Source organism: Lampris incognitus, chromosome 4 (assembly GCF_029633865.1).
Source record: "Lampris incognitus isolate fLamInc1 chromosome 4, fLamInc1.hap2, whole genome shotgun sequence".
In the NCBI taxonomy this organism is placed as follows: domain Eukaryota; kingdom Metazoa; phylum Chordata; class Actinopteri; order Lampriformes; family Lampridae; genus Lampris; species Lampris incognitus.
Genome location: NC_079214.1, coordinates 31,753,524 through 31,767,630, shown reverse-complemented (window position 1 = coordinate 31,767,630; position 14,107 = coordinate 31,753,524). Strand labels below are relative to the sequence as shown.

Sequence of the window (14,107 nt, the reverse complement as noted above, 5' to 3'; positions counted from 1 at the left end):
AGAAGACCACACCGGGTGCCACTCCTGTCAGCTAAGAACAGGAAACTGAGGCTACAATTCGCACAGGCTCACCAAAATTGGACAATAGAAGATTGGAAAAACGTTGCCTGGTCTGATGAGTCTCGATTTCTGCTGCGACATTCGGATGGTAGGGTCAGAATTTGGCGTCAACAACATGAAAGCATGGATCCATCCTGCCTTGTATCAATGGTTCAGGCTGGTGGTGGTGGTGTAATGGTGTGGGGGATATTTTCTTGGCACACTTTGGGCCCCTTAGTACCAATTGAGCATCGTGTCAACGCCACAGCCTACCTGAGTATTTTTGCTGACCATGTCCATCCCTTTATGACCACAGTGTTCCCATCTTCTGATGGCTACTTCGAGCAGGATAACGCGCCATGTCATAAAGCTCGAATCATCTCAGACTGGTTTCTTGAACATGACAATGAGTTCACTGTACTCAAATGGCCTCCACAGTCACCAGATCTCAATCCAATAGAGCACCTTTGGGATGTGGTGGACCGGGAGATTCGCATCATGGATGTGCAGCCGACAAATCTGCAGCAACTGCGGTGATGCTATCATGTCAATATGGACCAAACTCTCTGAGGAATTTTTCCAGTACCTTGTTGAATCTATGCCACGAAGGATTAAGGCAGTTCTGAAGGCAAAAGGGGGTCCAACCCGGTACTAGCAAGGTGTACCAAATAAAGTGGCCAGTGAGTGTATATGATATAAGGTGAGAACTAGCTTCAGCTGAAAGATAAAACTCAACGACCACATGAAACACATGATTTTTGGATGCAAATAAGAAAGGGCAAAGGTGTTTTGTGAATTTTTTGGCATATGTGCGTAAGATTGTGTGTGGTCTTTAAGGAAAATTCAAATGTTATTGCAGATTATGATGCTGCAACCCCCCAAAAAGATGGTGAATGACTGCATCAAAAAAATATGTTGCTGTAAGATGTTAAGATTTTAAGTTTTTTTTAAATTAACATTATAATCCTCATTTCAATTGAAATGAAAGCCACTTTATTTTGTCCTTGTAGATTACAATGAAATGTGTTTCCTGCATTTAACCCATCCTATTGTAAAGCAGCATTGGGCAGCTGCAGCGCCCGGGGACCAACTTCAGTTCTTCTTTGGTAAGCGGCACAGACAGGAGTATTAACCCTAACATGTATGTCTTTTTGATGGTGGGAGGAAACCGGAGCACACAGAGGAAATCCACGCAGACACGGGGAGAACATGCAAACTCCACACACAGATAGGACCTGGGACCACCTGGGGTTTGAACCCAGGACCTTCTTGCTGTGAGGCAACAGTGCTAGCCACTGGGCCACCGTGCCACCTTTTTTTGAAAGAAAATTGGGAAAATGTTTTTTTCTGCCCCCTCACCACTAATCTTTCTTAGCTTCTTCCTGGTTTTCTATCACTTGGTATTGCCCATGTAATTTCGTTCATTCAGTGTAGAATTTCACAGGAACGCCATCAACAGAGATGAAAGCAAAATGTGCTCTATCATTTTTAACAAGCTCAAACACATAACTCTTTTCATAAAGGTTTTCTTAGCGTTTCCTATGTGTCAGCTTGCTTTTCTGGATAGTTGGTTTGCTAAAATCATGATTCAGATGAGCTAACTTTAGCTCGATTGAACCGGTACAAAATCATATATTTCATAATGTCAGTGTAAAGCGTATATTTGTAAATGATATGTAATGTTAGCTTCTCAACTGAAAATGAACAGTCAAACACTAGGCCTACTTTCAATTAAAAACTTAAGGCAAAGATCCCATATCGTTTTGTTAACAACAAAGCCACACAACAGTTGTGCTTTGCATCCATTACACTATGTGTCCTTGTTTTGGGTCTGGAAAGGCCTTAATTCCTAAAGTGGTGAGTTTCATAGTCTAACTCTCATTCTGGTGGCCGGTCAGTTGCTTGATGTGTCATTTGCATTCCAGGAAGTCCCAAGGAGTGAGACCATCTGCAACTTCTGCACCCTGTTCGTCTCAGGCGCAATTGAAATATAGTCTCTCCTGGCTAATATTTTTCATATTTACTCTCCTTGCAATTTGTTATCAACACAATCACTCTAGGATGATTTTGTTACATCTATTGTCAAGGCACTATGACTGTGTTTGGAAATATTTCTGTTCGTTGCCCGTAATGTTTTTAACTTGGAATTTAAGCTTATTCTACTTGTAGCACTTTTGTGTAAGTTACTCTAGATGTCAGTACCTTCACTTTATCGATCAAACTTGTGATTCAGTTTAGACGATTAAATGATTTACCCAATCAGAGGTGAGAGGAAGCCTCATACTTTCAAGCTGCCCCCCTGGTTGTCTGAAGCTGAAGTAGTGCTCTTTAGACTTGGGGATGATGAAGTAGAGCTGTATCTCCTCCCCCAGCAAGAGGTGGGAGAATGTGAAGGCATGCAGTGTTGACTCATATATCTGAATAGAGGAAAAGATGTATCATCAGAAAGAGACAGTGAGCGAGAGAGAGAGAGAGATGCATTCTGGAGCATGTCTCAGTCGTGCATCATTGTAAATAAATGCTGCTTCATTTCACTCACACACACACACACACACACACACACACACACATACTCCTATGTGGAAAAAGGGACAGGAAGACTGCAGATGTTTAAAGGACAAGTTCACTTCTTTTGAACGTAGACCTCATTATATTTACAATTACATGGACAAAAACTTCACTATCATTTTAATACTGAGAAAATAACCTTCTTGCTGGGCTTCAACGCAGTCCAATGGTGCAATGTTTATCATCTTGCCCTACCAGCATTCGTGTGTACAAATGTAAAATCGTGGCACAAGGCTATCTTCACTAGAACCCTTGAGGCAGCGCATGAAGTTAAAATGTAAACAAACCACGGACCAATCAGGTTGCCCTACCTGATCTGCTAGATATCACAATTTTTTCTATAGCAACATGGTGAGGCAAGCATTAAAAAATAGAGACAAGGTGTCTGTCAATGGGCCTGGGAATAGAGGCACTCCGCATTCTGACGCTTGCAGCTGGTTGGGACAGCCTCGATTATAATGAGAGCTATGTGTTTTGTGTTTGATTTTTGCTCACTACAAATGCAGTTAGGACAAGGTGTAAGCCTTCAAAAATGTATATCTCCTTTTGGAAAACCAGTAGCTTACAGTACAATTCAGACTTGTCTTAACATGGTCCACTGAAAGAAACAGTTGAAAACCATGCGTTGTACCAAGTTAAAATAAAACGTAAATAGAGTTGTGTTTTGATGGCGAATCATTTTTTTTTCTTTTCTGGAGCTGTGCATTAGCATGAGTGGAATACATAAATGATGAATGAATGAATGAATGAATGAATGAAAAATAACTAACACTTTCGCAAATGTTTTCTGTGTTAAAGCCACTCTTAACATGCTTACATTCACAGATAGTTGGGATGTGCTACATCAACTGCAAAAAGAAGTTCCAAATCAAGGTGGATTTTGCTTTGATTTAAAGTCATAACAGCGCATAAAAATTATTAGACTGACAGGCCCAGTAGTATGCGAGATTAGCAGTGGACATTCACGCACACATCGACAGGAAAACCAGTGTTTTTCTGTATATGTTTTTATCTGTGTATGCTTGTGTATATGTGCACGTTATGTATTTGGTGTGTCTTCTGTGGACCTGATATCGAGGGTTGAAGCCCATGTACTGGTGACACTGTTCACAGTGGTGGTAGGTGTTGTAGGCTGCGTATTTAGACAGCTTGATCCTAGATGTCCGTCTACGCAGGTACACTTCCTCCTGCCACAAAGGGTCTCCTGGGGGTGAGAACAGAGGAAAAGGGAAGTCAATACAATACAATGGCACAGAAAAGTTCAGTTGTATAATTCACAGGCACCTGCAAAAATGAATGAAACACTGGCATTTTTTTGTACATTAAAGCATTCAGTGACTGGTATTGTCTTGAGGATGGGATTTGTCATTTATCTCCAGTCTATGACTGATCATGCAAATTACAAGATGAAGGCAATTGTGCAGATTGGGTTTAGAAAATGTTTAGGATCCCATTGAGTTCACCTGACTTTCAACCTATGTAGTTTAGCCAGTGTAAACTTTAGAAACAAGACAATAACTTGTTGACTTTCCGTTTTCTCTCTATCCCTCTTTTCTTCCTCTCTTTCTTCCATCGTACTTTGTAAGTACTGTGTTGGGACTGTGGATGTTGTTGACATAATTTCAGAGGTTGTGATTAATATGTTGATCTCTGCCTCAATGCCCGTGTGTCCTTCAGTTGGTCAGTGTTTAGTACTTACCATCAGTACTGGGTTTATATTCAGGGCAGTAGATAGAGCTGATGTCATCGTATTTGGGGTCATGAATGGTGTAGTCAAAAGGTATGGTTCTCATAATTTCTGGATTAGGCCAGGGGGAGCCCAGTGGGTGATAATGCACTTCCTCCACATGACCATCTTGACACACAAATAGACACATTGACACATGAATATAGTAAATAAAAATGAAAAAACACATTTGTCCTCCTAGAAAATTTATTTCAGAAATATGTTTAGCTGGGCTTGGCAAACTCTGCTAAGAAAAACATCTACTACTGTTGAGTACTGACTGTAGTTGACGTCTTCTTCGTCATAGATGTCCACCTCCATTAGTCTAATCAGCATCTGAGACAGAATACCCAGGAAATGGAGGTACGCTCCAGTCTTACCCACCTATCAGAAGACCCCAAGTTTAGCATTAACATACAGAGTTGACTTAAAAATGCAAACATAGCCTTCCAACACAGAGCAGTTTTCAGAACACAGAGGAAATACAAGGTTGTCAGTCAAGGGATGCCCTGTAAGACCTTAACCTGTCTGATGTCATGGATCAATCCTTGTCTTACAACAGGAAGAAAGAAAAAGCAAGCCAGAAAGAAAGAAAAAGCAAGAAACAAAGAGAAAGACAAAAAAACAAAAAACAAAACAAAGATGTACCTGTGGGGGTCCACTAAGCAGCAACCTGCGAGGATGAAAATTGTCACTACGTCCCTCGGTACGATTACTGCTGTCCATATGGTATGACCGAGGAACAGTCCACTGGCGATAATAGAGCGATTGCTCGGTACACGTCATCATTTTACTCAACAAGGGCCTATGAACACAGGCAAAAAAGACAAAAAGCACACTTTGGCTTTGCTTTTGCACAGTGTTTCAACGTGATTCATCTAAGCTAAGTGACTCATCAGATTGCACAGAAATCAGTTAATGTTCAATTTGAACTGGATCTTCAGAACCAGATAAAAATTAGCTAGGCTTGGATTTTGAATGGGATTTTACAGAGCCTGGACACTATCCAGCCAGAATGCAACCATTGCAAAAGAAATAGAGTGGAGTTAATACAGCAATGTGATCTAAAACAAAACTTGTCTAGATTAAGATCTCAAAAATAAAGTGGAAAAATGTAATGTATGGTTTACACAGTTTAAAGTACTATTTAGGAGGAAGGATGGCTGGTCTTCATATACATTACAAACTTGTATTATTTCTGTGTTGCTCTATATGATTTTCTTAAAGTACTCAATGACGGCATAAATCAATGAGTTCTTATTTGTGGGTGTGACTTGTTTTTCTTTTTGCCATCTGGTGTTTTGGCTTTTCATTTTCATAGTCTGTGCTGGTGTTTACTTTGTGTATGTTTATCTTACCTGAAGCTGCTAGCCCAGGCTACAGACATATGTGGCAGGAAGGATGTACACCGTGGAAGTCCACTGCCATCGCTGGCGGTGATGATGTCATAGAGCGCACGGGGGAGGAGCACAGAGGGTGGGCGACTCACCCCCCTTGCCCAGGAGCAGCTTTGATGGGGAGAGGGGGTGCGGGGCGATGAGGAGTCGGAGGAGGTGGATTTAGAGGGCCGGCGATGGGACTGGGGAGGGGGTTGAGGTTGAGGTTGAGACTGAGAGTGGGAGAAAGGTTGCTGCTGCGACAAGGTCTGGTAATGGGAAAAAATTTGGGGGTAAGGTCGGGGATTGGTTTGAGATACAGATTGGGGGTTTATTTGGCTTTGGAGTTGGGGTTGTGATTGGAGTTGGGAGATGGATTGCAGCCGGGGATGAATTTGTGCTTGATGCTGGGATGGGGACTGGTGGCGGGGCATAGGTTGAGGAAAAGGAATGGACTGAGATAAGGCCTGGAGCTGAGTTTGAGGCTGAGCTTGGGAAGGAGACTGAAGTTGGGCCTGAGTTGAGAAAGTGTCCATGGCTCCACTCTGGATATTAGTAGAAGTGGTGTTGTGGGCAGGACAGGGTTCTGAGCTGCCACTGTCTGGGCAGGACTGAAGGGGCTGGCTGGATGATGGCGGGGAATCCCCTGTGGCCAGAATGTGATGGAGAGGGGGAAAAAAGAAAAGGACACACAGAAAAAAGACTCTTAATAAAATCACAATATCCACTGTTCACATGTAAAATAGATGAGACCAGGTGAAATCTCCCTTCAGATAAACATTAAAAAAAAAACAATAATTCATAACACTCAAGAGTACTTCAAACATTTTTAAATTGATATATAGATAATATGTAGTTTGGGTAGACATGAAAAACCATCAATTGAGCACTTGTGTGTATGTGCGTTTTGACTCACCATTCTCCTGCCCCTCCTCCTCCTCATTGTCAGTACTGCTGAGTTTGTCTGCATCACTCTCAAGCAAGTCGCTCCCTGGTCCGAGGTTGTGCAGGGGTCGTGACTCTGCCCTTACCAAGTAGGCAGCCAATCCTAACTCTTGCTCAAGCGTAGTACGCTGAAGGTAAGCTGAGCTTATCACTCGCAGGTCACAGTACTTCAACGACCTAGGCAAAAAGTTTTTGAGCTATTCATAATACAAATACACTTCATTCATTCATTCATCTTCACCTGCTGTCTGGGGTTGGGTCACAGTGGCAGCAAGCTAAGTAGGGCACTCCAGACGTCCCTCTCCCCAGCAATGCCCTCCAGCTCCTCCCGGGGGGGATCCCAGGGCGTTCCCAGGCCAGCTTGGACATGTAGTCCCTCCAGCGAGTTCTGGGTCTACCCCAGGGTTTCCTCCCAGTTGGCTGTACCCGGTAAACCTCCAAAGGAAGGCGCCCAAGGAGGCATCCTAATCAGATGCCCGAACCACCTCAACTGGCTCCTTTCGATGCGAAGGAGCAGCAGCTCTACTCTGAGCTCCCTCTGGATGTCTGAGTTCCTCACCCTATCTCTAAGGCTGAGCTCAGACACCCTATGGAGGAAACTCATTTCAGCCGTTTGTATCCGCCATCTCACCCTTTCGGTCACTACCCAAAGCTCATGGCCATAGGTGACTGATTGACAAAAAAACTTAATTATCCTAAATTTTCACTTTTGGTGGCTTTACTAGAGAAAACAGCACAAAAAGCAATTAGATATTTTAGCCTCCATTACCACCAGGCACTTTACTTTTTTTTGCGTGCATAAAAGATCATTGCCTTTAGCACTATTGCAAAGTCATATTTAAAAAAGAAAAGCATTGCATATTGCTGCTAGTTGACATATTTGTAACATCGAGCAAATGATAATGTGTAAATGTTACAACATGCAAAACATATAAAGCTCTTGTTGATGCCAAGGACTTTTTCCACTATCAGCAATGAGATATTTATATAAGCCTCAGCTGTGTGGATTTTTCTGGTGGACATGCAGTCACCCGTTACTATGAGGGATAATTGTGATACAGATTTGTAGCATTGCCCAGTTAATATGAACTCCCCTATTACCCACCTCACTATTGGTTATCTACCTGTTGCACATAACATGTACTCTTGGGATATTATACATTTACTTTTTAGTGCCCTAAGATGCCTTTAAACTGACTTGGGAATGTCTGCTTATTGCTTACTTTCCTTTTGTCAATGTATAAAAAGCGCCTGCTAAATGAGCATCCGCTAAATTTAAATGTAAAACATCACATGATGTCTCTTCTACATCAGTAAGGACTTAAAGCTGCTCCATCCATCCAAGGAGGAATGCTATTAAAATATAAGACTTCACCAAACAAACAAACCCAGATATAGACTTGTAACAGAATTCAAGTTTTCAGTGGGATGATTCCCAAGTCTCCTTGGCCTGTCTAGTCCCTCTTTCTCTCACTTGCTCAAAAGAACCTCATGAGATTTTGTGTTTGCACATGTGTATTCTTTCCAAGGTTCAGCTCTTTAAAAGATGAAACCCCGGGGAAGGGTTAGCGCTTTCGGCTCCAAGGTTAAGGTTAAATGATAAGGCTAGCATGTGTACCTGGGCAGGGACTCTCCCAGTGGTTCAGCTCCTGACAGGATGAGGATGCAAGGCAGGGCCTCCAGCTCCAGATAGGTATGGGGAACCCAGTCAGCATCCTGGATTTTCAACCATGTCTGAATCAAATACACACAAGCACAAAATATAAATTCTAGAATGCTCTGATAATTTTAAATTAAAACATAAAAGTAAGGTTACTTTTCGATGAAGCTTTTCAGATTGTGGGTATGATTTCCTCTGCATAATATATATTACTAGTAATATATATATATATATATATATATATATATATATATATATATATATATATATGTGTGTGTGTGTGTGTGTGTGTGTGTAGTAAGGAAATTTGTGTTTGGTAGATTATTTCTTTGTTGTAACAATGCTTCTTGGCAATAAATATTTTATCAGGCACCTGATTGTCAGCACCTGGGGTACCAGAAGCTCAACACAAGTCAATAGCAACAGCAAAATAAGCTGTTTGGCATTGGCAGAGAAGATTTGGCCAATTTTTCATGGGCGCAACCCACATACTCACCTCTGCTGCTCATCCCACAAATGGATGTTCCTTACAAATGTGGCACCATTTAAAAGGGAAATAAACAGGCTTTCCAACGGTATAAGATTTATTGCCAAGAAGCTTGTTACGACAAAGAAATAATCTACCAAACACATATTTCCTTACTTTTTGTGCTAAGTATACGTATCTATATATATTAAATATAGTGTTTTTTTCTGAAACCATCAATGGTGTTGTAAGTGCTCAACTAATGAGGAGCGGAATATCAACACGGATACAGGAAAAAAGTTTTAATGCATTGTGTCTCGCACTCATTAGCTGTAGCAGCTAATGAATGCGAGACACACGAAACAGGCCCATACTGCAATGCATTAAAACGTTTTTCCTGTATCCGGGTTGATATATATATATATATATATATATATATATATATATATATATACACACACACACACACACACACACACACACAAACATTAGCAGCTGATGAGTGCGAGATGCACGAAACAGGCCTGTACTGCAATGTATTAAAATCTTTTTTCCTGTATCTGTGTTGATATATATATACAGTGCATCCGGAAAGTATTCACACCCCTTCACTTTCCCCACATTTTGTTATGTTACAGCCTTATTCCAAAATGGATTAAATTCCTTTTTTTCTCATCAATCTACATACAATACCCCATAATGACAAAGCGAAAAAGGTTTTGTGGAAATTTTTGCAAATTTATTAAAAATAAAAAACTGAAATATTGCATGTACATAAGTATTCACACACTTTACTCAGTACTTGGTTGAGGCACCCTTGGCAGCGATTACAGCCTCAAGTCTTCTTGTATGAGTATGAAGCTACAAGCTTGGCACACCTATATTTAGGGTATTTCTCCCATTCTTCTCTGCAGATCCTCTCAAGCTCTGTAAGGTTAGATGGGGAGCATTGCTGCACAGCTATTTTCAGGTCTTTCCAGAGATTTTCAATGGGGTTCAAGTCTGGGCTCTGGGTGGGCCACTCAAGGACATTCACAGACTTGTCCCGAAGCCACTCCTTCGTTGTCTTGGCTGTGTGCTTAGGGTCGTTGTCGTGTTGAAAGGTAAACCTTCACCCGAGTCTGAGGTCCTGAGCACTCTGGAGCAGGTTTTCATCAAGGATCTCTCTGTACTTTGCTCCATTCATCTTTCCCTTGATCCTGACTAGTCTCCCAGTTCCTGCCGCTGAAGAATATCCCCACAGCATGATGCTGCCACCACCATGCTTCACTGTAGGGATGGTATTAGCAAGGTGATGAGAGGTGCCTGGTTTCCTCCAGACGTGACGTTTGGCATTCAGGCCAAAGAGTTCAATCTTGGTTTCATCAGACCAGAGACTCTTGTTTCTCATGGTCTGAGAGTCTTTTAGGTGCTTTCTGGCAAACTCCAAGCGGGCTGTCATGTTCCTTTTACTGAGCAGAGGCTTCCGTCTGGCCACTCTACCGTAAAGGCCTGATTGGTGGAGTGCTGCAGAGATGGTCCTTCTGGAAGGTTCTCCTATCTCCACAGAGGAACGCTGGAGCTCTGTCAGAGTGACCATCGGGTTCTTGGTCACCTCCCTGACCAAGGCCCTTCTCCCTCGATTGCTCAGTTTGGCTGGGCGGCCAGCTCTAGGAAGAGTCCTGGTGGATCCAAACTTCTTCGATTTACGAATGATGGAGACCACTGTGCTCTTCAGGACCTTCAAAGCTGTAGAAATTTTTTTGTACCCTTTCCCCGATCTGTGCCTCGATACAATCCTGTCTCGGAGGTCCACAGACAATTCCTTTGACTTCATGGCTTGGTTTCTGCTCTGACATGCACTGTCAACAGTGGGACCTTATATAGACAGGTGTGTGCCTTTCCAAATCATGTCCAGTCAATTAAATTTACTACAGGTGGACTCCAATCAAGATGTAGAAACATCTCAAGGATGATCAGTGGAAACAGGATGAACCTGAGCTCAATTTTGAGTGTCATAGCAAAGGGTGTGAATACTTATGTACATGCAATATTTAAGTTTTTTATTTTTAATACATTTGCAAAAATGTCTACAAAACCTTTTTCACTTTGTCATTATGTGGTATTGTGTGTAGATTGATGAGAGAAAAAAGGAAGTTAATCCATTTTGGAATAAGGCTGTAACATAACAAAATGTGGGGAAAGTGAAGGGGTGTGAATACTTTCCGGATGCACTGTATATAATATGAATGTGTAATATAATACAAAATATATACATAATATGACAAGTAAATATAAGCAGGCGTTACTGAATGAAATGAGCTTCCAATCACCCTGCATTCAAAAATACAAGATGAGTTGATTTTGTTATTATTTGACAACCCCCACCCCCAAAGTCTTGGCTCAAACTCCAAATCCTCAACAAACGATGAATTGAATGCAGCAAACAAAACCTCAGGTGGACGAGTGCGATTGAGAATGGCACATGTCAGCAAACATGCAGTGTATCCGCTACTTTCATATTTGAATGGGTTTGTCTTGCTTGCTTTGATTTGCTGTTGTTATTCAAACTGCTTAATGATAGAGGCCGGGATTCAAAGAGATTTGTGCTCCGTTTCAGTCAACTCAGAAAGCTGGAATAGCTAACTTCAGACTAGGAAAAGTGCAATATTGTAATTCCTACTAGTAAACTCACGTGGAATTCAACAAACCACAGTATACAGTGAATGGTGGACAATCTTCTTAAGACAACTTTAAGCTATTAAAATGCATTATTGAGTCAAATACCTTTATCTTCTGCAAATTGGTGCTGTATGCCAGGTGGCTTCTCTATTACTATTTCAACAGTTTGTACCCCTACAAAACAAACACCTTTTTCTCAAGTTCATTTATTTTCTTTGTTTATATGGAATCTTTTCAAGCTTCAGACACTGGTACGCTTTACGGTTGGAAGTCAGGAATATCAAGTAGGTAATTCCCACATCTGACTTGGTTTGAGACCCAATATTGCACACAGACTTTTTAATAGACCCCTCTCCATTTGTTTGTATCTATCTTTGCATCAGCCTGTTAGGGTTTTAATCCCTAAGAATTTGAGTTCATTCCCTACCTTGAGGTGATTGGTAAACCTCTGCCCAACATTCAAAGTCTCGCTGGGGTTTCCGAGTATGATTTCAAAGCTATCCTCCAGACCCAGCCGCCTCCTCACACTGGTCAGCCGCCTGTGGGCCCATACTCCAAGAGCCAATGAAGGGATCCGTAGCAGCACCATGTGACCATGGTGGGCAGGGCATCGCTGGGCTGATGTGAGCAGTGATTGGACAATCTCCAGGGTCTCCACAGAGGTGTGTTTATGGAGGTTGTTGTGGGAGATGCCAATTCTGCCGGATGCAGCCATCAGAGCTATACAGTACTGCTGGATCAGAACTGTAGTTCGGATAACTGCACTGTGAAGTTTTGGAAACCTGGAAGAAAGAGAGAGAAAAAGAAAGAGGGAAAGATATATTAACTGAGAAATAGAGACTGAGTAGGTGAGTGAGAATTTTTTTTATCTTATCTTTATTTTTGTTAACTGCTTTAACCTGATTCACCCAAGTATTGTCCAGCATATTTGAAAGTGTTTAGTGCATGTGTGTGTGTGTCTTACATCTCCTCTAGTGCAGATGCCATGCTTTCAAAGGAGGAGTCATATCGCATTAGAGGCAGGCTGCTCCCAGAATGAGTCGTCTCTAGAAGCTCTGTCACACCAAAGTACCGTGTCCTCTCATGGTAAAGGTCCACATCCTGCATGCATTCACACATAGACACACACCAACAAACACACATGCACGCACGCACGCACACACACCAACACCATACAGACACACATACACACACAGTCAGGATAAAACCATAAGACATATAGGGTCAAACGCACACGTACAAATTAAAAACAAAAAAGGATTTATGTTGACAGTTTTTTAAACAAAGGTGTACATACATGTGCTGTATGTGTGCTGCATATGGAGCTTTTACTGTATGTATATGTCAGTATCTTAGATTTTTTTAAGCAGAGAGGGCCAGCACTGTGTATTTTAGCAGATGTGTATGTACAATTACATCTATACACAAATGCAATCACAAACATACACACATACATGCATGTTACACAAATACATATGCAAACACCTGTCTTACATTACTGAATGCAGAGGGCCAGTGGATCTCATTGTATGGGCTGATACGGGTATACTGTGTCTGTAGAGTGAAGGGGAAGGAGGTAACGTGGAGAATCAAGATGTTTGCAGCCTCTTTGACCTTTCTAGAGTTGAGCAGCTGGTCCACCAGGCCAATACCACTATCTGAGCTACTGTAGTCAGCACTGACACAGAAAGACAGACAGACAGACAGAAAGGCAGACAAAATGTGATAGATATACAGAAGGTACACAGATACATTGAAAGGTATAATGATTTTGCTGGTTTCCGTTAAAGCTCTTTCAAAAGGAAATGCACAAACAAATGGCAGCATACATTATTCACTTGACCTTCACCTTACATTCTCTCCCTTCATTCCTCAATCTAACAACACACCTGCTGATGTCCCAGTGGGCGTGGTCATGTACCAGGATGTGGAGAGTGTATGTATTGCTGTGTGCTTCCTGAATCAGGTCATCAATGCGCACCCGGGCGCTCTGGTCCATCTTCACCACGTAATGCTCAGCTTCTCGCTGAGACACACACTCCTGATCAAAACCCCCAAGTTCCTGCAGAACTCCTGGAGACAGAGAAGATAGATAGAAGTCAGACGAATCAACAAACAGACAGACAAACATAGACAGAGTAATACAGGCAGACAGTTAAATACAGAAATATAGGCAGATAGCTAAAGGAGAAAGGAAGAAATAGGGGAAGAAGGAAAGGAAAGGAAGGATAACACAATGAATGGAAACAAGTAAATAAGAATTGCAACAATCACATCAAACAAGAAAGAAAGAAAGAAAGGAAGTCAAGACATGTCATAGGAGGTAAATAAAGGAGGAGTACAGAAATGGAGAAGAGAGAATGAAGGAGACTGATAAAATGGAAGAAGAATTAAACAAATAAAAAGAATGGACACTCAACGTATGACTCACCTGAGTTCCAGAGGTGCATAACGGTCTGTTGAAATGTGATCTCGGAGGGCGGGACACAGATGAGGAAACTGACCCTGTCAAAGGAGCCTAAGTCCAGGTTCTGTGTGCTGGAATCTGCTATGGCACACACATGGGACAGTAGCTTCCTGGCTACTGCCAGCTGGATGGGACGCACCTCACGCCATGCCACATGAAACTCTGCACAAATAAACATATACACATATATAGGTTTTTG

At 41.9% G+C, this 14,107-nt stretch overlaps 1 protein-coding gene across 1 annotated transcript in view; it reads right to left on the bottom strand.

Moving 5' to 3' along the window:
* The window catches only part of greb1 (growth regulating estrogen receptor binding 1), a 73,226-nt gene that overhangs the window by 14,801 nt on the left and 44,318 nt on the right, over positions 1 to 14,107 (bottom strand). Inside the window, exons 15-27 of the mRNA XM_056278676.1 lie at positions 13,873 to 14,070; positions 13,331 to 13,514; positions 12,936 to 13,119; positions 12,406 to 12,542; positions 11,869 to 12,223; positions 8,273 to 8,388; positions 6,626 to 6,831; positions 5,692 to 6,355; positions 4,982 to 5,138; positions 4,615 to 4,717; positions 4,307 to 4,462; positions 3,675 to 3,811; positions 2,295 to 2,456 (exon numbers count right to left, since the gene is read on the bottom strand). Of these exons, the coding sequence (XP_056134651.1) occupies positions 2,295 to 2,456; positions 3,675 to 3,811; positions 4,307 to 4,462; positions 4,615 to 4,717; positions 4,982 to 5,138; positions 5,692 to 6,355; positions 6,626 to 6,831; positions 8,273 to 8,388; positions 11,869 to 12,223; positions 12,406 to 12,542; positions 12,936 to 13,119; positions 13,331 to 13,514; positions 13,873 to 14,070 (2,759 nt within the window). The remainder of the gene's footprint in view (positions 1 to 2,294; positions 2,457 to 3,674; positions 3,812 to 4,306; positions 4,463 to 4,614; positions 4,718 to 4,981; positions 5,139 to 5,691; positions 6,356 to 6,625; positions 6,832 to 8,272; positions 8,389 to 11,868; positions 12,224 to 12,405; positions 12,543 to 12,935; positions 13,120 to 13,330; positions 13,515 to 13,872; positions 14,071 to 14,107) is intronic.